This window comes from Dufourea novaeangliae, unplaced genomic scaffold (assembly GCF_001272555.1).
Source record: "Dufourea novaeangliae isolate 0120121106 unplaced genomic scaffold, ASM127255v1 scaffold2, whole genome shotgun sequence".
NCBI classification, from domain to species: domain Eukaryota; kingdom Metazoa; phylum Arthropoda; class Insecta; order Hymenoptera; family Halictidae; genus Dufourea; species Dufourea novaeangliae.
Genome location: NW_015373882.1, coordinates 895,701 through 918,763, shown reverse-complemented (window position 1 = coordinate 918,763; position 23,063 = coordinate 895,701). Strand labels below are relative to the sequence as shown.

The following is a 23,063-nucleotide window of genomic DNA, read 5'->3' as shown; positions in this document are numbered from 1 at the left end:
GGTATCATTGTGGAAGGCCACCACTTTGTACAGTTCATTTTCTCTAAATAAAATAATTTTCCATATTAATGTTTATGTTGTTCGAACCTATGTTTCTGAATCAAAGGTCATTTCAAGATCAGTGTATTCCATGTGGCATAACTCGTCTTGACAGCAGCCACAAAGCTAAGAAGTTAAAACTACACAATACCACTTAAAAAAACATCTGCGACCTTCAAATAACTTTGAAAATAACACCAAACATAAAGAGTATTTATATCACCACCTTTGACCCCTTGAACAATACAGCTTTTGGCTAGGACATATTCTCCTATCTTCAATTCCAACAAAGAAACTGAAGTGTTCTGCTTCTTGTAGCTAACCCTGTACACTGTCAACAATTTCGTAATGTCTTGTAATATTTACTGCATCTTCGATAAATGGTCTAATACTTATGAGTAGGAGTGTACATCAGCTGAAGTAGGAAGAAATAAGGGCTGTTCGCGGTGGTTCGTAATCCGCCCACATCTCTGCTCGCAGTTCCATAGTTTTCCAGTTGCACAGTTGATTTCCCGTTGATTTTCTCTGTCCCGACGGATCTCGCTGCGCATAAGGGAATTGAATAAATTGCGCGTAACAATGCCGCGGACTTATTGATGTTCTACAACGGTGGAGGATGTTAACTTGAGGTATTACTACTGGAGAAACATAACGCATTTCGCATAATTTGCATACAATGGGGTAGACAATTTGAGTAACGCAACGCGCCGGTGTAATAATGGGGATTTATTTGAATTCAATGGGGATTGACAGATTTCGTCGATATTGTTGGCATCACAGCCCAGACGGATTCAATGGATTCGTTTCGCAATTACCTGTTGAACAGATAAATGAATTTGATAACCGATTTTGGAAATTGATTTAAGCTTCTTGTATTAGGACGGTTGTGATGTGAAGGACAGTTCAAGTTCATGTTATTTTACTTCAGAATATTTAAGCCTGGTGTTCTCACTTACTCTTCACGTTTATATCCCTTCGGATAAAATTGTACTTCGAATGTCCAAGTAATATTCCTGTAGTAATGTATCCTTGTATGACAACAATCAAATGTTCGACAGCAGTAGAGCAGTTGGTATTAATTTAGATTTTAACCTCCAAATCAGAAGTCGACACGGCAGTCGAATTGTAATGTGTATCTCTCTCGAATTTGGAAGAAATGTTTCAGCCCTAATGTATTAAGTAGAACCAAAAGTTTGTTCGAATTTTGAAGAAAAAAATACAGGTCTACTTATTAAACGTTTATTTTTACATTTTATCACTAATGTATCCGACATTATTGTCAATGTCTCAACTACCTCTCAAGTGATACTGTCATGACTGCTTGTAACTAATACGATAATTTGATCAATTGCAACTGTGGGAGGTCTATCTAACCGCGGTGCATCTTCCACAATAACTTCTCCTAATACTATCAATATACTTAATGAACTCAGAATGACTTTTTCTTCCTGAACTGTCTTTAACCAACTCTGAATGATTTTTCTTCTTGAATTTTGTCTAACCAACTATGAAGCATTGTTGAACAAGAGTTGGTTAGAGACAGTTCAATAGGAAAAGTAACTTTTTCTGATAATAACTTCCCCGAAACAATAGACGAGTTTTTACTTGAAGTAATATATATGTGACTGATACTACTTGAAAAAGAGGAATTTGTATTTAGTGTACTTCACCTTTCTCACTGAAATAGTACTTTTGATAATAACATCTTTACAAACGGTGACCTCGACTAAAACCTTCACAACACTACTCACGCCAATGACCTTGACAACATACTGAAAAATCATCGAAATTAGAGATAGATCCCTTATCGTAAATATTTAATTAAAATAATATTTCTCCTTAAACGAGCAGACATTTGGCATACAATTATTTAATCTCATTGACTATTTAACAGTCAGTATGTCGATCTTAGATACTGGACTGTAGATTTCCATTCTTTGCTTCAATCTTCTTCTCTATTGTCTTGTTGTGAGATCGGCTGTTCCTTTCGCAATTTTGTCCGCTAAATGATTTTCCTCAATTCATGAATATTCCAATAAATTTCTACCCAACACTGGTTTGTTTAAACCTTACTTTTTTTAATCTTATTACGGCCGATCTTCTACATCGCCAGCAAGTCGTATTCCGTCATCCTTGAAGACCCCCGTCAAGTCAACGAAATTGGCACCGGTTGTTTCGCATCCTCCGGTTCAACACACATCTGACCCCAAACAGAATAAATCCTCGGGGTCGAAGGGCGCGGCGCAGACTGCGCGAGGACATACCATTTTTGGTCATCGAGCCCACCAACTGTCCCCTAAAAATAGTTGTCTCGCTACTTTTACGCCTCAAGCCGCGTCGTAGCCGTGGAGCCAGGCTTCCGATAAAACTGAACGCCGGGGAACGTCTATCGTGGGCGTCGAAACCTTATATACCTACACCTCGGCCAGGTGAAAACGTAGAACGAAGAATGGCTGCGGCGGGGAGAGAGACAAAAGGGCGTTGAATCCGTCGCGCAGAAAACGGATAGACGCATCCTGTCTACCGATGCACGCGTGGGTTCATTCAGTGAGGCGAGCTCTTGCGATTTTTTTGTTACCTGTCGACGGTCACCGATATTATGTCCCCCGCGGTCGTACGTCACCGCGTGGGTGGAAATATGACGATAAACCGTTGGTGGGTCGGTTTGGCTGGAACTGTGTTTTGTTATTCCATGACCCGGTTTTCTCCCCTCCCAGCTCCATCTCCTATCGCGCGTGCGGTGCTCGATGATACACGAGGCCACGTAGTGAGCTGCGAGTGCAGCTTCCGCGGGATCGCGTACGCGTCACTAAATCATTTGTACACATTGATTCCGAGCGATAGGGATGCTAGACGCAAATAATAGTTATTTTTTGGTGATATTTCTCCTCGCGCGAAGCTACAAAATATTTAGATATTTACTTTTTTCCCCTCTTTTGTTTTGCTTTTCGTAATACGCGACTCGATTGATATGTACAGGGCGATACACGTGACTTGGCGATTTCGAATTATTTGTAGATTACGTGCTAGACGAAAAAGTGTTTCAAACAAACATTTTTCCATACGTTATCGGACATACGTCAGAATCAATACTCCATATTTCTTGACGGAAATTGGATGAACATGAAGAACTGAGTAACATGTATCTAGGAATAGTAGGTCTAAACTAGGTATTTATTGAGATATTTGCAGTGAAAGTTTTGTTGTTAAAATTGTTCGAACTGTTGACCGTCATTGTTGATACAAGATATCTAATAGTTTGACAAATGAGGTACGGTGGACTCTTACTACGTTGCCACCTAACATATTGCCACGAGAGGCACTTTCCCTTCACACGTACTTTCGAGCACACGAATGCGCTCTCCCATGACGTTGCGTACGCCGGCGCACCAATACAATCCAACTTTTACGCAGGCGCCATAGCCGAGGCTATGGTGATAGAACTTAGCATGGAGGGGGCTCTGAACTCATTGCCATTTTGTTCCCCCACAGCTCCGACCATGGCAATATAGTTAGAGTCCACTGTATACACATTTTCTTGTGTACTTTCAGAGAATTTTGCACGTGCACTAATAATAGGTTCTTGCGTGTTTTCTGAAATCGTCATGAGTTCAATAAAGTTTAATAAAACACCTGCAACAATACACCTTCATTATAAATGTCTCGATAAATACCCACTTTAAACCCATTGTGACTTAATACTTATTTACTGAGTTCATAATGCTCATTTAACACCAGAAGAACAAAACCCGCCAAAATGATGGATTTCAAGTTTCTTATTTTATAATTATGATACCATACAGGTGCTTGTCTCGGAATTTATGTCGATTTTCAATTTATTATACATTTCACATTGTACTGTATTCTGCTATATTTTATTACATATTATACATATCAATATATGTATTATACACTTTCATTTAGCATACATTTAGAAAACTTTAGTGTTTTATTTTTAAAAATGCAGGTGACCTTCAAAGCTGTGTAAATAGCATATGCCCCCCCCCCCTTAAAACCGTGTAATTTTTGCTTTAAACATTTTTTTGTACAGTAAATAATTTAGGGTTAATTTGAGATCGTTAAGTTAGGTGCCTCACCCTGTATTTAGTTGACTGGTTGTTCTTAATATTGTCTAAACAGTACACCTGAATAAGGCCTTCTGAACAGCGCTTTTTTAACCCTATGACTGTGGATCTCAGAAGCATGAGTCTTGTTGTGTGCGGTGGTGTTCACGTGGAGTCCGCAATTAATGGTGAACGCCTATGGGCGTTGTTTGAATACGTTAAGGATTCATATCAGACGACTGTAATAGTTATTTGTGGTCTCTGAACTATGAGAATAGAAGAAATATTTTTCGAATAAGTAACAGTTGTGAATAACATCTCATTCTGAAATACGTAACAGTTTTTACGCGAAATAATGTTTATTTGAACATTTTTGTTTTCTTGTGTCCATATTTCTCTAGAAATATTCGAGATACTATAATAAATTTTAACGGTCTGCCTCATATATTTCGACTTAAAAATTTTTTAATTGAAATGTGTATAAGTAAACAAGCCAAGTTCATTTTGGATAAACTTCCGAAAAGCACACACACCAGATGACCCTGCCCTTGACATATGTTATCAAGATTACCCTCTCGAGTAACCTTTTAAAGGTTTAAACCGTCGATCATTGGTTATTAAAAAGTTATGAACAAACAAAATACTTGAACTGTATCTAACCAACTCTGATAAATAAGATGCATTAAAGTTGATTGGAGACAATTAAAGAAAAAAGGTGTCATTATTATTCCATACCGCGGATTTTTGGTGGAATTCAATGACGAAATAAGCAAATATTTATTCTACCAGTTTGTTTTTTAACTAGCTCTAACTAACTCAGGCCAATATAATACTTTGAACAGTATTTTGCAGAGACACTACGTTGCTAAAGTTCAGATTTCTAGGAAAATTATGGTACGTTTTTCAATCTTTCTTTGGTAATAACTTTTTAATAGCGAATGATCGGCAGTTTAAACCTTTTAAAGGTTATTCGGGAGAGGGACCTTGATAACGCATGTAAAGGTTAGGGCCATCAAGTGTGGATGCTTTTCAGAAGTTCACCCTTTGTGCTTTATGTATTACACATGTGTAACAATTGCAATACTTTCTTTACGCATGTACCGTTTATAGAGATTTTGTCTGCATTTTCTGTATCACACGCGTTGGAGGTCGACAATTTGCATTAATGTAATCGATTCGGTCGATCAATCTCCCAACCACTTATCTTTCTTGTATGATCGAATTTAATAAGCAATCAATTGTTCAACGGAATTACTGGTCATGATCAGAAAGTGCATTCCAAGCTTTATTACAGAATCGAAGGTCGCTGGAAATTATATACAACACTATGAACTAATATCTCGTCTGCATGTACTGTAAATGTCTATCTCTTCAGAATGAAACCAATTCCAGAACTGCATATTAACGTTCCACGTAAACACGCTAGTAATTTCGTTGTGTTAATGTTTATTATGATGTAAAGAGATAAATCAGTAATGTATCTAGTCGTTCATATAATAACAACAAGTTTTTATATTGAGGGAATAATCAATCATTACCGAGCAATTAAGCAACGATATTGCATTAAAACATGATATATTAATCGAAATTCGTTCACAATGACTGTAATTTTCATTATAAAGTATAAAACTTTATTTCACGCTCGACAATTTATATTGTGTCGTCTGGAAAGTTCGTACTGTGTCGAGCAGTATTTTCGTTACTTTTTAGCTGGATAAATCGTTTGATCTGGGGAACGGGTACTGTGTTTCAGGCGTGGATTAAATGTATTTGTTGTACAAGTTACACGGTTTTTTTTTTATTTTCTCCGAGTAATACTGACGAAACGAATGAACACGCTCAAAGACCATTTTCACTACGTTCTGTCAAACTTGTAAAAAAATTATACTTTTCCGACTGGAAAATTTTGCAGCATGTATCCAATTAATTAGACTTTGCTCCATGAAATGATTATTTTCTTTATCGCTAGAATTTCTGTACCAAGAAGAAACTTTCATAAACAAAATCCATTTAAACAGAAGCAAATTGAAGAGTTTTTTTTAGCTAAAACAATCGAAGTTGTACATAACTAGTGCAATGAAATTAATTTCAAAATGGAAAGAAATTGCAAAACAAGAACTGTTTCAGAATATGATATAGATTGGAAAATATAGATTATAACTCTGCTCTTAAGAACGCTACGAATTTCCTGGACAAGGCCGAGTAATTAATGTCACACGAAAATATTTGTTCGGGTAAATAAAATTTGTTTGATATAAACCAAGTACATATGTATATTCTTGTATGCTGAGTAATGGGATCATTCGATGTAGCATCGTCTTATCTACTTTACTGCAAGTAGAAATAGGGAAAATTAGTCAGACATAATGCTAGCTATATCCGTAAACACGTTTATACGAATTTCCAAATTGAGTTTCGTCGAAACCAACATTGCATAAAAGATGATTTTATTGTAGATTCTTGATTTATTTCAGCACATAAAATACTCTTCCTGGTTGTAGCACGATTATCGAAGTGCCTTACGTATCTATGTATAGCGATGAAATTATGAAAGCCACAATACGAAACATATGTTTTTTTTTGTGTTTGTCTAGAAAGAAACTTACAATGTCAAGGTTTTGACACTGGGCATTTTTAATTAACAATTTTTCACTAAGAATAGACAACAAAATTAAACTCGGCTTATGTAATTAAAAGCAATATACTTGAAATCGTCAGTTTATGCAGGTGGCTCTAATAATTCGATCACTAACAGTACCTTTGTTACATCGATATTGACTTTTAATGAATCAAATATCTGCCTCAATGAATTTTTTCATCGTAACCTTTGAGGTTTACAAACAACTCGAGAGAACAATTTGTAGGTCATCGTTGCAACAGACGCTTACTTGGTACGACGACGTCATTGTCCACGTCGGCGCCACTAAATTTGCATATTTAGTCATTGAATGACATTAGTTGATTGTGTGCTATGTTTCTAAAATTTTATTACGTCGGCGTTAAGCTTTTGAATTCCATTCTGTAGGTGACGAGAAATATGTAGAATTACGTAACTAGTTTTCTAGAATTGAATCAGAAATACTATGAATTGAGGCAGTATTTTTGTAGAACTGAATAAGTAAATATCTAAAGTATTTAGTTCATGATAAACTAATCTACATATGTATATCTTACCATTATTAATGAACTCTGTTAAAAGTGTCGATTCTTTTGCTCTGATCAAATTGTAAATCATGAAGGTGATATCATCATGGAGCGATTCAATTATTATTTATTAAAACAATAATTCCCTCAATTTCCCAGCAGAACTGCTAAACCAACGCGAGAAGTAGAACGGTGTTAAGGAAACATTCTGCGTGATCGAGTTAATTATTTTCCCAAGAAAGTTCCTTCGGGATGGAAATACAGTAGAAAATTTGAATATTCCGCTTGAACAGATCACTATCTATTCATATCCTTGCTTTTGTTCGAAATGTACATAGTGGGACAGTAATTATTACTCCCTTTTTGTCTCTGATGTTTTGAAATCTCAAAAATATTTTGGAAAAGTCTAGCTATGCTAGTTGATTTGTATGCACGTTCACCGCGGAATTTGTCTTTACGCGATCGTTATCAGCCAGAAAGTCTTGTACGTCTCCTGAACGTGGACAGTTCGTCCTCGTTTATTGACCAGCGATGCTATCTATTCCTTATTCCTGGCACGACGTTTGTATGACTCTTTCCGCGATGACGCGACTCACCAAAAAAGCATGGAAATCGCGCTTTGCAAGATGTCGTCAAACTGTACTCGAGGAGCAACTGGTCGTCCATTGTGAAAGTTCAGTTGTTTGTCGGCACACGTCGCAGTTACGCTGCGACGAATACGAAATACATCAGAAGTCCGTCAACGTTCTGTCGTTTTACAAACCTCTCGGGAGTTTCCCTAGTCTTGTAGATTAAACCATAACATACATACATTTGCATAAAACAGTTATTGAATACTAGACATATGTCTGAATTACTATTAACATTTTTTGTTCGGTAAGTTGGAAGCTCTTAAAATGAATTTTTAAATTTTATATAAATTTTCCAGAAAAATCGTGTCAACAAATTTCCTCTAGAAAATTTTACTTTAAATAGAGAAATTTTGTAGCTAACGAACGGATCTGTTTGCTGGTGGACGATAAATTTGATTTGCTGTTTGTAGAAATTCTTTATAAAGAGATTCGTCGTCGGAGAAAAAGCATCGAAAATAACGACTAGGGTGCTATTTGTTAAATATTATTCAACCGCACAAAGACGACGTAACTTTTTCGGTATAACACCGTTCTGCTGTACCTAATAATATGTTACTAAAAATATGTTACTTCAGTAAGTACGTATAGTTAGTTTAACAAACAAGATAGTAAGAAAACGGGTATATAGTTGTTACGATTTTGATGTTAGAACCTAATTTACTGGATTCACTAAATAAGTGGTGTTTTGCGTAGACAGACCCACCTTCACTAGCAGTACCTGAATCTCAGTTCTCGGAGAAAGATGTGTATCCCATCAATTTTGTAACAAATTGTTATTTAAAATTGGTCTCCTGTAGACAAACGATATAAAGTTAGCGATTACCTATTAAAAGTTGAAGTTGTGCTGTCCTTTTAGTAAAATTCCTGTAGACAAACGATATAAAGTTAGCGATTACCTATTAAAAGTTGAAGTTGTGCTGTCCTTTGGGTAAAGCCATTTAGGTTCCATTGTAGTACTTTTAAGGCTATTTCATTTAGATTAGTAGATCTGTGTCCATTTATACTACAATGGTCGTATACATTTTGTCATGTTTAACACATTCGGGACGGGCCGGAATCGTTTTTCGGACCCCATGGCTTGGAGAAATGAATCTTCCTTTTTTAAAATGTTTTTTTTTTAGTGTGAATATGTAATTATAAGTATTCTAAAAGACATTTAATGATATAAAATGTTTTTCTGTAATATTTCTTAACGGAAACTTTAGCTCCCATCCGTCCGTGGGATTTGTCGTTTAGGTCAATCGTTACAGGTGTATATCCATTTGTCGCGTATCCTAGTGTCGTATCACCTTTACGTGTGGTATCGGATCGCCTTACGTTACGTCGTCATATGCAACGGTTGCTCGTCCACATTGATACACAACGCTGATACAATACAATACGGTGATACGCAACAAGTGAATACGCACCTTAAAATATTTGTAACCGTGAACAATAGTAGCAAACAGTTCCTTTAGATGTCATTGCTGTAGATAAATTCACTTGTGACTATACAAAACATATAAATCCTCTCCGCAATGCCTCAAAAGCTGGCATTTGGTTAAAAAGGTGTGGGCATTACAGTTCCCAAGCAGCCGCGAGAATCGCCCATTTTGAGGAGATTTTCCACCCGTGTCAAATGTGTTAATTACTGGATTACAAATATTCATACATTTATAGTGTCTCCCAATTTGCAAACTGTAGGTAATATAAAACTGAAGATTCTAATAAAGTGTAATAGTATTTGTGTATCCGTACCAACACATTAAATACCTTAATACAGGAAATGATCTTTCTGTCCAATGTCAATCTTCATATATCAGCATCCAACATCATAAAATCGCTTAACCAGTCCAATTATAACATATAAGAATAAAAAATCGACGTTTACTGATAATCAGTTTAATCTCGTAAAAAAAAAATTGGTGATAAAGAGAATATGCACCTCTTCGCCAACCAAACATTACTCGTCATCCATCAGTCTTCATACTCGAAAACTTATCCCGCGATGTTTCAATCGAAACACGTAGCCTACATCACACGCTCTCATCCGTCCCATATATTGCCAGCCAGGAAATAACTTCAGGATCGCGTTTGAACTTTCCTAGGCGCATCGTCGTGAGATATCGAAGAACGAACGAACGAACCTCATCAGGTAGTTCGATATCTCGAAACGTGCCCGTTAGAAGAACGATAAAGTGTTCACTGATTTATTCGTGACACACACAGGCATACAGGTATCGTGTAACAGCAGGTTGCAGGAGAATAAGCATCCAGTGAAAATACACATTCATAAACCGACACGGTCATCTCGGCGAGACTCGCCATCCGGTAGACGACATGAAGTCACGGTTAAAAGTACCGCGACGCCATAAGACCCGGACTGGCATGCAGCTTGAAAATAAATCTGACAGAACTACCGGTTCTGTCGGCACGATGATATTATCAGGCGTTAACTATTTCTAGTGCGTATTTATCGTCCGTATTTTTTCACCCGAACGAATGACGTCCGGTGGTTACTTTAACGCGCCTGTAACTGGCTTCGCTATTACCGGCAATTACGAACGCAATAAAACATGACCTTTCTGTCAGCGGTTGCCGGTCTGATCAGCAGTAGGACGGGAAAATTCAAAATAATTTCAAGGATGAGAGATTTCGATACGTGGGTTGTTAGAAAAGTATGTTTTTTTTTTCTCATCTTGTGGCTATATTGGGATGATGAAACTGGGGTGGTGTGATAACTACGCTTGTACAAATGCGAAACATTTTCGTACGAGTAGGTACAGTGTCTACCTGACGATGCAGTCATAGACATAGAAATATAGATTCCGCATCTCCTGAAACGAGCGTTCAAGTTTAGAAAGAGGTAGATAGCTTTCGGAGGGCTTGGCATCTCTTTTTAAATCTAAGTAGTGGTGGGAAATTATGTGGAAAAGCAGAGGAATACTTACAGATTATGAATAAATTTCTTTACATCTTTTAAAGCGTTTATTAATTTTTCGTGAAATAAGGAAACTTATTTTTCTGACAATTGTAAAATTACTATGTAAAATATACTTTAAGAGAGATATCAATGGTTCAGTGGTTTTGGACATTATGAGTACAATGTTTGTCCCTAAAATATGCGAACATTTTAAAAATAACGAGGCACATGATATTTTCGTAGAAAAATGGTTTATTTTATGCGAAATACATTCCTTATGCGGCGAGACAATGATTTGCACGATAACCTAACGCTCCAAATGACTTTTCCATGTGCTTTTGTTAAATGCCCTTGGGGATGCTCGTCACAAGCTTTTGGAGACTTGGAATGTATTCATAACGCTTTTCCTTTCATGGGTGTGTTGAGTCGTGAAAACAAAAAGTAATCTAGAAATCAAAAGTAAACTAGTAACAATCGATTTGAGAAAGTTTGGACTCTTACGAGTGGTTTTAGTAATAGCTTTGGAATGATCACTGCGATTCAATCTTTGGTAACCAGTCAATGTGTAAGGAACAAACCGTGCACAAACCTTGCGAAGTTTTGAATACTCAGGTAAAATGCGATAAACTGTATTTTTCGATAATCAATAATAATATGAATTTTGATTGCTTCACGCACGCTTTCAATGTTTCCTTCGTTGATTTCTGCTCCCGAAAAAACTGGCCCATTATCGTCGGTAGTGTTTTCTCGACCCGCCTAAAAGCGTTTAAACCAGCCGTGTGTACGAGATAAACAAAGATCGCCATACATTTTTTTGCATCGATTGATGCGTTTTGTTAAACGATTTACCAAGTTCAATTCAGAATTTAATTTTGAAGTATTGTTGTAAGCTCGTTTTTCAACCCACGAACAAAAAGTACTGTCACTTTGGGTGTTCTAACTCGGCTTCTGATGATTCAGATGTCATAAAACTTTTACACAACATCAATAGAGGATGTATTTCTCGACGACAAAATTTTCGTGTAGATGTCGCTACTAGTTTTTTCTATTTTTACAAGGTCGATTATTGTTTAGGACGAATCATGTATATTTGACGATTGTTTTAGATCATTCGGAGAGAGCACAGTGTGTAACAATGTATAATTACAACAGTATTAAAATTTAAATAAGAACAACTTATAATTTCGTGTTTATGGAAATGTTGCACATTTTACCACTATTCCACGCAATCTAATTTCCTATGAAAATCATACAAATTTGATTTAGAATCGTTCTTCCATATTAAATTGTTTTTAAGATAACATTGAGATAACAGAGGATAGTTCAAACCCTGAAACTTAAAATGCAATAAACAGTTTACTTTCTTATCATGTATGCTTTGTAACAGACGTTTGAGTGAAAGTTCCTAAAACATTACAACTGAACATGTAACACAATAGGTGAAATGGTAATTAAGTGGTTTCTTACGTCGCATGCTAATTTACCGATACTGTGCACCACACGCAAGAGCCATCGCCATTCCTTCCGCTTTTTCGTCTTGACATATCAGATTGGTCTACCGTAAATCAACGTCAGTTTATTTTAGCGTTATGCGAGGACGAATTAATTAATGTAGCCGAGTGTAAATTGCTGGCAAAGTACTTGGGGTGTGTTTTGCTTTGACCGATTGCTAATTCATTGGAAACTCGAGATGTTGATAAAAGCAAATATTGGCGATATTTCCATTAATTTTTTGTTTTCGTAATGCAACGATTTAAAATTGGCAATATACTGGCGATATTTTCATTAATTTTTTGTTTTCGTAATGCAACGATTTAAAATTGGCAATATATTGGCGATATTTTCATTAATTTTTTGTTTTCGTAATGCAACGATTTAAAATATTTTTATTAATTACAGTATAAAATATGTAAAAATAAATAATTTTTATTGTTTGTTCAGGTGGAATCAGTTGATTTGGCGTTGAAGTTACTGGACGGCTCACAGATAGGGGGTAAAACGCTGTCTGTTCAAAGGGCGAAGTTTCAAATGAAAGGTGACTCTTACGATCCAGCCTTGAAACCGAAGCGGAAAAGGAAGGATAAGGACAGACAAAAGAAAATCCACGAAAAGTAAGTCGCATGTATTAATCACTTCACGGACAAACCTTCTAGGACAAGTTTCTTTTGAAACAGTGACTGTAGTACATTACAATGTGACGTGTCCCGTGAATTCAATTTGAAACAGACTTTTTTACGTTAAATGGAGTCAGAAGTAACGTCTATCACGTATATTGAAAAATTTCTACTCAATTAAAAGTTAAACTGTTAATAAAGATATTTGAATTCAATGACAGTTACAATGTTTTATAGTAATTTAGGATATGTAACATATCAACGTTAATTATAAAATATGGTATCGGTTCAACAAAACAATTGAGAAAGAAAAATTAATAGAAATGTGAAATTGTATGGTTTTTAGAGGGCGGAATTACCCTTCAAAACTGAAAAGTAAATAATTATTGACTTTAATATTTATCTATTAACCACTCATTATGAATTAATTGCGAAGGATCGCTTCACGAAACACACAACCTGCATTTAGTTTCCTTATGATACTTAGGGAGGTAGTCTAGCCCAAACTTTCAGAAAAAATCGATTTTTTTTTCACTTTCTGAAAATATAGATTATCGTATGAAAATCACCAAATCATTAGTATCGAGTATCAGCATTACCAAAAATTGATTTTCTTTTTCCTGATTTTTGTAAGTTCAGTTTTTAAAAAATCAAGAAAATCAATATACAAACTTCAAAATGCTGCGATTTTAAAAATTTTCAATACTTCATTTTCATGCTGGTTCACACCACCGACACACTCGTACTAATCAAAAATCTTTTTAGGTTTTCTCGTTTGAAATAAGCAAAATGGCCGGAAACGTGTCAGTCAGTACGACACACTTTTGATTATTTTCACTTAACAAAATTGGTGAATATTAAAAAATAAATAAATATATGTGCAAAGGTCGATATCAAAAAGTCTTATGGTTACTTTGAAAAAAATAGAAAAAGCTTACAAAGTAACGCTCCAGATTAGAATACCCCGTCGATTCTATGTAGTCTCTATTTTATGTACTTTTTAAATTTTCACTCGCTAGTAGCATGAAGAAAGATGCATTCAGGCGTTTCACGTCCGTGAACAAAGTACGATCAAAGAATAACGGTGTCGGGTTTTTTCAGTCATCTCGATCCGAAAGGAATCCGTGGAAAGAGCGAATTCTCACGCTCGATTCATCCCGTGAAATCACATCCTTGAGCACTTCTACCGCTCTTCTATTCATTCAAGCCCGTTCATTCATCTCTTCCCGCTGGCGACCACCCGAGAATGCGTATCGTGTGTTTACCGCTCAATCTCCGGGAAATCGAGATTCACTTCATCGCTGTACTAGATTTACCGTGGCCCTCTGTTTACTGAACACATCGTCTGAAACATTTTCACCGCTCGTTACTGGGCATCGTTTGAAGGGGAACACCACCCCGAGGCGCCTAAAAATCTGATTTTCCATCAAAATTTACAGTCGAGTAATAGTATTGTTTATTAGCAATTTAAAATGAATTGAGTTGGCCAGAAAGTAATGTCAGATTTCTATAGTAGGCCTTCTTCATTTTTTTATATAAAACACTGCTCCTGACTAATAAAATATGTACATATTCTGAAAGCTGACACTTCAACATCTGATTCAAAAAATAATCTTTACGATGGCGTTACATTTTCTTGAATTCTCCTTTTGAAAATGAGTGACGAGAAGGTATACTTTTGAGCAGTCATGTCTCTTTATTTTCATTCCTTTATAGCTTCATCACAGTACACATAGGAAATCTTTTTTGTTGTTTGTTTCATGTCTCATCCTTTCTGAAAATAAAAAAGCATAGTTGCTTGAAAGTACACCTTAATTGCTCGAAAGTATACCGTAATTGCTCGAAAGTACACCGTAATTACTCGAAAGTACACTGTCTTGTCACTCATATTCAAAACAACGTCAATTGAAAGAAATTAACGCCGTCGCAATGTTTCTTTTTTATAAACCACGCATTAAAGTGTCAGCTCTCAGAAGGTGTAGATATTTTATTAATTAACACTAAACCTACCACGACCGGTCAAATGACCGGTTTTGTCGTTCTAATTCCTATCTCTCTGAAGGCTCCAGTATGTTTAGTGTTAAGAGCAGTGCTTTGTATTAAAAAACGAATGAGTAATTAATTATATCGGTTAGAAATTGATTTTCATATGGTTTCCCCGCGAGAATCTTTCATTCGAAAGAATCGGAAAGACTTACACACTCGAACCGGACGCTACGAAGCCCCCGGACCAAACGCAACGCGGCCAGACTGCTTGGCGTTGGCGGGTTCCGGTAAAAGCAGCTGCGAGACTCGATTACTCACGTCAAGACGCTACGGGCCCGCACGTATACGCGTCTTGGCGCATCAGCCGGCTGCACTTTCTTAGACACGTCCACTTTCCTCTCGGTTACGAGCAAAAAGAGACGCTGTTCTGCAACCCCACCTCCCCCTCGTGTTCACCAGACACATGCGATGCTGTCTCGGTACAGGTTGTTTTACTTCGCCTCCTTTCGGACGTTTTCTCACTAATTAGGTATATTTAATGATGGACGTGGGAGCTATTTTCTTGCAATTCTTCGGTTCGTTCAGCCAATCTACCTGGCTTAATCACTTCAATTATTTTACATTTGACATCCCGTTATTATGTGAGAAACGTTATACAGTTTGTATGCATCAACTTGGGTGAAATTTTATGCAGAGGTAATATTACACAAAAAAGTTGTCACGAAATGGCGGCTACAGAACCTTGACGGTCTAAATTAGCTTATTGCCGTCAAACCCTGCGAATCTGGATTCCTGGAAAGCTACAGACCGAATGGCTTTGAGTCAATATTTTTTCTTTGTGTATCAAGTTTATTTGCAATTAATCGTCTATTTATAGCAGAGTATAAGCAAATGTGTTTGTAATACAGGTTTTGAACGACAGCAACACGCAGTTTTTTGCTCTATACTTTTTACAGACTCCTCTCGATTATCGTCCCGAACACATCTCCGCCCCCAGTGGTGGGGATAATGTCAGGACAATAATCGTGTACAACAAGCCCAACGATAATCGAGAGGAGTCTGTAACTTTATTTTAATCTAATTGTCATTCGTTATCATCGTCTTCATCGAGAAGAGTTTGCGTCCATTCTGTAAAAGCTGGATCATCAGAACGTTTTCGTTCATGATGAGCTATATTTTTGTTAAAAAACATATAATGTCGCAAAAGCAGGGCGTACAATTTATTGAAACTCTCAGACTACTACTAACGTTAGATATCGCAGACCGTTGTCTGTTATTTTACTACAGTAAATAAACAACAACTCACTGAGTTATTAACTTATATGATATATCGTAAAGTAGAGGATACTTCAGCACAGAATATACTTTGTATCAAACGAAATGAAACTTTGTATGATCGATTGTGTTTGGCAGATCGCACGTTAGCGGTTGAAGGTTGATCCTCGTACAGCGAATGCAGGATCATTTTGACCCATCTGAAGCTACTGCCATATTCAGTGCAGTTACAGTAGACTCACGTTAAAGTAGCGGTAGAAACGCCCAGCTCACACGCATTACTCACACACGTGCTCGCACCCCATTATCGGTCGCCATCTGTAACCAAAATTCTGATCCAATTGGTCGATCGATCGAACTGCCACGAAATCCTGCGTGCCTATTGGCTTATGTTAAAGTAGCGTTTCCAGGATAAACCCACCTGGAGAGCCCCACACCGCTACTTTAACGTGAGTCTACTCTATATGTAGATGTAATATATGAATTTGAAAACGTACATGAAAATTTATACATAATTCCGTCTTCAAACCTGTATATAGTGAAAATTTAACTATGGGACAAAATGACCCCGCATTCGTCTGCCGTGTTCGTGTCACACCATCCATCTTCCGAGGGTTAATATGAGCAACTCCTAACTGAAATCCCAAATAGCACAAAAACATCGTATGTATGTCCTGAGAACATCCGTTGCGGATGTTCTGTACATTAAAAGGATATCCCGAAAAGGTACACACGTCCCCTCCACGTCCTCGTTAAGATCATTAAATGTCGTAGGAAGGTTCAATTTACAAAATGAAACGTCTTGAGAACGTTCTGTGTGAAAATTCTCAGAACATTTTCCGAATATGTAAAAGTACCATTCTTCGTACTTTTTGGGAACATTTAAAGAGTTATTAAAAACGCTGTGGTAATGTCTTAAAAGACATATAAGAAACCTTTCGCAAATATTTAAAATTACTAAACGAAATCATCCGAAATTTAAATCCTACGATCATTCGTAACACTTAAGAAATGAACATTCCTGGAACATGCGAAATATAAGTCTCGAGAACATCCGTAGCACTTTCGAGTCGAACGATTCCAGAACATCCGAAATTTAAGTCTTACGAACATCCTAGGGACGTTAAAAATGGACGTATGACATTCGGATATAAACTGAACATGAAACGTACGTCCCTCGGATGAACGATGCTATCTGGGATACGATTCATAGGTTGATGAATTAGATGATGTTCTTAAAAACTCAAGTCCATATGGCTCCAGGCACCACCGTGCGAGGGTTAGAAAAAAAAAACAGCTCAATTCTTACCGCTTATATCTACCCAACATACATACGAGCTCGAGCGGCAAGAATGCCTGTACATCTGGACGACCATTCGCCCCAGTGTCCTCGAGTTCATCAGTGCGTCCAGACGGACAAGCCGTATCGCCACGAAATCCTCAGGTACACCGTGATCCAGGGGGCCCTTATCCCCTGCGCAGTGTCCATAATCATCAGTTACCCAGCCCGTTTGCCGTCTTCATCGTCGCGCACGGGATGTCTGTCGTAGGACGAGAGCACAGAGTTCGATGGCCTGGGGTCCGCGAAAACCAGTTATTTGCGAACCGAGCCGGGCCCTCCTCGACTGCTCACTTTGCCGGAAGTCTTTCGTTCTAACGGTCTTTTCCCCGTTCACGAATCGCCATCTAGCGATTTCCTATCCAGATGATTTTCTTTCCTCGCTATAACATCGATCGACCTGCCCTCCATGTCGATCTCTCTCGCGGGATTCCCACGTTTTCAAGAGTCGTGCACCAACGGCTCCTCCGACGTCGGTTGCACAAGAATTTCCTGATTCCACGGGTGTCGCGCGGGCAATTTCGATTGCGAGCATGTTTCACGTAGCCCAACGACGTGTGGCCGCCAGATATATGGGGAACCAGCTTTCTTCTGGCGTATTGTGGGGGACACACCGCGGTCTGAGTATGTACTTATTTTTGGACTCGAGTCATTTGCTCGTGTTGAATGAACGAAGTTCTGGGAACTGGTGCGCGTGAGTAACGCGATGCTAGAGCGACTACAGTACCGGGACAAATGAATTCGGACAGGGATGTTTTTCTTCTTCTTTGTTGTTGCATGGTGATGTTACGAAAGTTTTGACCTTCGGAGTGTGTATTGTTAGTCTGACTCGGGCTTTCGTAAAAGGTCGACAGAGATACCTATATATTCCAAAATAAAAAATGAGTTTTATTTGTACTTAGCTGGACAGATGTGTTCGGATACTTAACCTTTAATTTACAGTGTTGCATCGGTGCAACTCTCATTTTAAAAAGGCGCTAAGTTCTGTCGCGGGTGCATGTCTAAATTTGTCAGCAAGGATCCGTAGTGTCACTGATATCAAGTAGGTCTCCACGCTTTTAGTTGAGAAATTCAAGTATTCTTTCCAAAAAGAAATTAAAAAGTCGGCCGGTTTAATACCTATATTTTCGCCTTCCAAATAACAAGATACAACGTATATACAGGGTGAAGTACTTAAAACCGGCCACCTGAATAACTTGGCTGCTATTGGTGATAGGAAAAAATGTATCGGGCCAAAATTATTTGGTATCGAGGGGCTGATCATCCGATGTTACTAGTTTTTTGATAGGTGGAGGCGTCAAGGAGATATGAAGGTCATCTCTGTTTTTTTAAACGGGACGGTATGTTTGTTTACTTACATTCTGATAGAGTATCTCAAGACGAATATAATGACCTATTGGAAAGGTCATTCGTGGTCTGGATTAAGCCAGTTCTGATGGAAAATAATTTATTTCGAGGAAATGGTCGAACACTTCTTTGCCGTCTCTGGTTGTTGATATTATTACTTTATCTCTGTCTCGTAATCTCTTGCTATGGGTCATTGAATGGAAATAAACATTCAATCACGCTGTACGCTTCATCTGTACATACTATGATTAGCCGTTTATGAGAATCTCTACCGAGCGAAGTGTATCTCAAGTTTCCGAAACGCGTTATTCAATAGCGGAGAAAGTAGATATGGTTTTCGTTTATGGGGAATGTCGCCAAATTGTAAGAGATACAGTCCGTTTGTATGCTGAACGGTTTCCCGAACGTGTCACACCTTCACGATCTGCATTTACGAATGTTATTAAAAGTTTTCCAGAAACTGGACGTGTAGATAACAAAAATTTAACACCTCTGGACTTCTATTTGTGGGGAAAATTAAAGCAGCGAGTGTATAATGAAATACCAACAACTAAAGAAAATATGAAAGAGTATAAAAGAGAGCTTGTGCCGCGATAAACACAACTGAAATTCAACATGCCGAATTATCCGTCAAGCAACGCTTCAAAGCATGCATCAATGTTCAAGGTCACCATTTTGAACACTTGTATTAGTCATGTATTACTGTTAGATAAATCAATCAACTGTGTTTGATCATGTCCTTAAAGTAAATTATTTTCCTTCACAATTGGCTTAACCCAGACCACGAATGAGCTTTCCAATAGGTCATTGTATTCGTCTTGAAATACTCTTTCAGAATGTAAGTAAAAAAACATGCCGTTCCGTTTAAAAAAACAGAGATGACCTTCATATCTCCTTGACGCCTTCACCTATCAAACAACTAATAACATGGGATGATCAGCCCCTCGATACCAAATAATTTTGGCCTGATGCATCTTTTCCTATAACCAATAGCAGCCAAGTTATTTCAGGTGGCCGGTTTTAAGTGTCTCACCCTGTATAAGTTTCATAATTTTGAAATAACGATTTAAGGGTATGGGCGTCAAAAGGGGGTAATTTGCAAACGTAAATTGTAATCTGAAACATATCTTCATGAGAACATCATAGGGTAAGTGTGGATATTACTGCGGTCTTTTAGGATAGGTTAACTTTAGAGTGCTCGATAAAACGTTCAAATGAATGAAAGTCCCTCTTTCTGGTTTCTAAAGAAAGTTGGATGATATTAATTCCATAAAAAAATGAGAACGGGGTACCTAATAGACGGATATAATAGAAATGAAAGAAATTAAAACCACATCTCATTGCAGGAATTACTGCGGACATGCATGCATTACTATGTGCCAGTTACTAACGAAATACCCATTACTGCGCGTATATTACTGCGGACTTGTGTTAAGCAAAATATTAGTATAAATACCTATATCTTGTAAATAGAAAAATTATTTAACTTTATTTGTAAGAAGGATGTGGTATAATATACAAGACAGAAAGTATTAATTTATTATATAATAATGTGTGTAGCATTTGCATGCAAGGCAACAAGTACTATGTTGTGCTCTGAGCAGAATCTATTTAAATGTAATGTTAGGAGCGAATAATGATCATCAATAAATAAAATTACTGGACGTTTTATTTTATTTTCTGTCAACCAAGGCTCAAAAATGTTTGCTATATATTCATAAAAATTCTGTGACATCATCCATCCATTTTCAGAAAACCCAAATGCAAATTCAGGAGGTGCCATTTCTAAAGCATTATCTGGTAAAGATTTTCCAGCAAAAAGTATAAATGATGGAGCAAGATTACCAGTAGCATTGGTTGTGACTAATACAGTTATGTTTGCTTTTTCGTTATTATTAACTATGTTATAAACATTTTTGCAACACTTTGGTGCAAGCACTGAAGAAGACACTGGATTTAGAGAAACTCTTATAAATAATATATATTCTTTTTATAAAGCAATAAACCAACATTAAATAAATTTTACTCTTTAATACATGCCTCATCACAGTTAAAAACTCTATTTGGTTCGATCGACATTAGGATATCTTCCTTAATAAAATATTCAGAAACTTCTTGAAACCAATCACGCAAACTGCATTCTGACACTTTTGCTCTATTTAAAGAAATATTCTCAGAAATTTTTTTAACAATTTCTGGATGTCGTTTTAAAAATCCATTGTACCAGTTTCTACCTGGTGTATTGTTAATAAATGGATTCTTTTTTTTTAAATTATCACAAATCACTCGAACACTTTCTAGTAATTGAGCCTTTCTTACAGGAAATCCTTTTTCACAACAGTGAAAAATCCAAGTAACTAGCTCCGTTACTTCTGCCACGGTAAAAACAGGAGCAGGCCCAGGTTTTTTATCAGCATAAATAAAAGAACGGTTTGTTCAACGAGGTCACTTAGAAAATGTATCGAAATGTGGTAGACCTAAGAAGATAGCAATTAGACAAGGCAAACGGTGGTTACTAATGGAACATCAATGGTATCTTGAATTCAAATAGTACAGCAAAAGATTTTTGTCCGAAAGCATTTGTCCGGTACTACATATGATGATCTACTTGAATTCTGAATGAAACTTGAATTTCTGGAGCTGTTTAATCTTTGGAATCTTAATTGGGGATTAACTTTGAAAAATGATGCAGAGTACAGTTTTGCGAACGTTAGTTTGAAAAAATGTAATAACTGTCTCAACGTTTAGAATTGTTTTTATATGAAATTGTATCATATAAAATTTAATTTAGTTGTGTCTCTTTGATCGTATTGCCGTTGTACCATTTGAATTTTACACAAATTGAAGATCGTACATACTATATTTAATAATTTAATATAAAATAATTTGTAGGCTTTTTCCAAAATGTATTCGTTTAACCTTTATCATGGTATAATTATAGTAAATTTTTTAATTTACATGTCTTCAACTTATGAAGTTTCTATTCTATGATTCTAGTTACAAATTTCATTATCAATTTTACAAATTTTTGCGAGAGATTAAATCATAAATACATTGATATATAATCATACTCAATCTATTAATTGTCTAAAACTATGTTATGTAATTATCTCTTATATGCACGGAATAAAAAGCTTCCAGCTACGTTATAAATTTTTCCTATCGTATAGGAGAAGATAATATTTCACAACGTTCTTCATTTTACTCGAAAATGAAGATGACGTGGAAATTAAAATTATAATTGGGACATGATTAAAAACGCAAGTCGAAGCTTCGGGTTCATGAGTCATCCGCACCTGAAATTCTGCGATGATTTCACTCGCAAATTAACTACATAACACATTCCACACATTCCTCCATCACTGCAAACATTTACTTTCCCCGGTAAATGTATTACCTACAATATGTCCTTGTTACTAATGTACATATGACCCAATATTGTTTGAACGGGATTCTTATCGCCATTTCTGTACTTCAAACGATGGCGAACCGCAGATTTTTAACGATTTCCTCAGAACGATGTTAAAAATATCTTTTAACAAAACGGAAACTATTTAAGATAAAAGGTTCAACTATGTTAGACTGATTAACACACTCGATCATTGCTGACCACCACTGTCTGTCCGTTGTATCATTGTTGTGTTAATTCATCGAACTTTTTCAATACATTCTTAAAATCAACCAACTACAATACAGTAACGAGCAAAAGTTTTAATATAGTTAGAATGTGGAAATAAAGGATCTCTGGTTTTTACATGATTAATTATTAAGCTGCGGACGTTTATGCAAATATCTATGTTTGGGGACTGACTTATAAAGATTGAAGTTAAATAGAAGTTTGTTTGCCTTATTAAAGTTTGCCTTATTAAAAATACGGTAAAGTTTATTAAAAGTTTATCCGTATTGAATTTTGGACAATGGCATATGCGTAAAATATATAGAATTCGCAGTCTTTGAATTACATTCAAATATTATGTATTATATGTATTCAATTCTTTAATATTATATTATTGAATATTAATTAATATACTTGTATATTTATTACTACCAGAAACAATAGATTTTTCTATTTCTCCACTCCACTAATTGAACATTTAGTATTCCAAGTTGTTTACAAGCGATCGTTAAGGCTAAAGGAAGAAATACAAAATATTAAAGGAAGGTGTCCATTCAGTTTTGAGAGAAGAGTGCAGACAAAACATTGAAGATGTACATTCAATT

General features: G+C 36.6%; 1 protein-coding gene across 1 annotated transcript in view; it reads left to right on the top strand.

Moving 5' to 3' along the window:
* LOC107187167 (HIV Tat-specific factor 1 homolog) overlaps positions 1–23,063 on the top strand; it is a 130,659-nt gene that overhangs the window by 87,149 nt on the left and 20,447 nt on the right. The window contains exon 4 of the mRNA XM_015575218.1: positions 12,723–12,892. Coding sequence (XP_015430704.1) covers positions 12,723–12,892 — 170 coding nt within the window. The remainder of the gene's footprint in view (positions 1–12,722; positions 12,893–23,063) is intronic.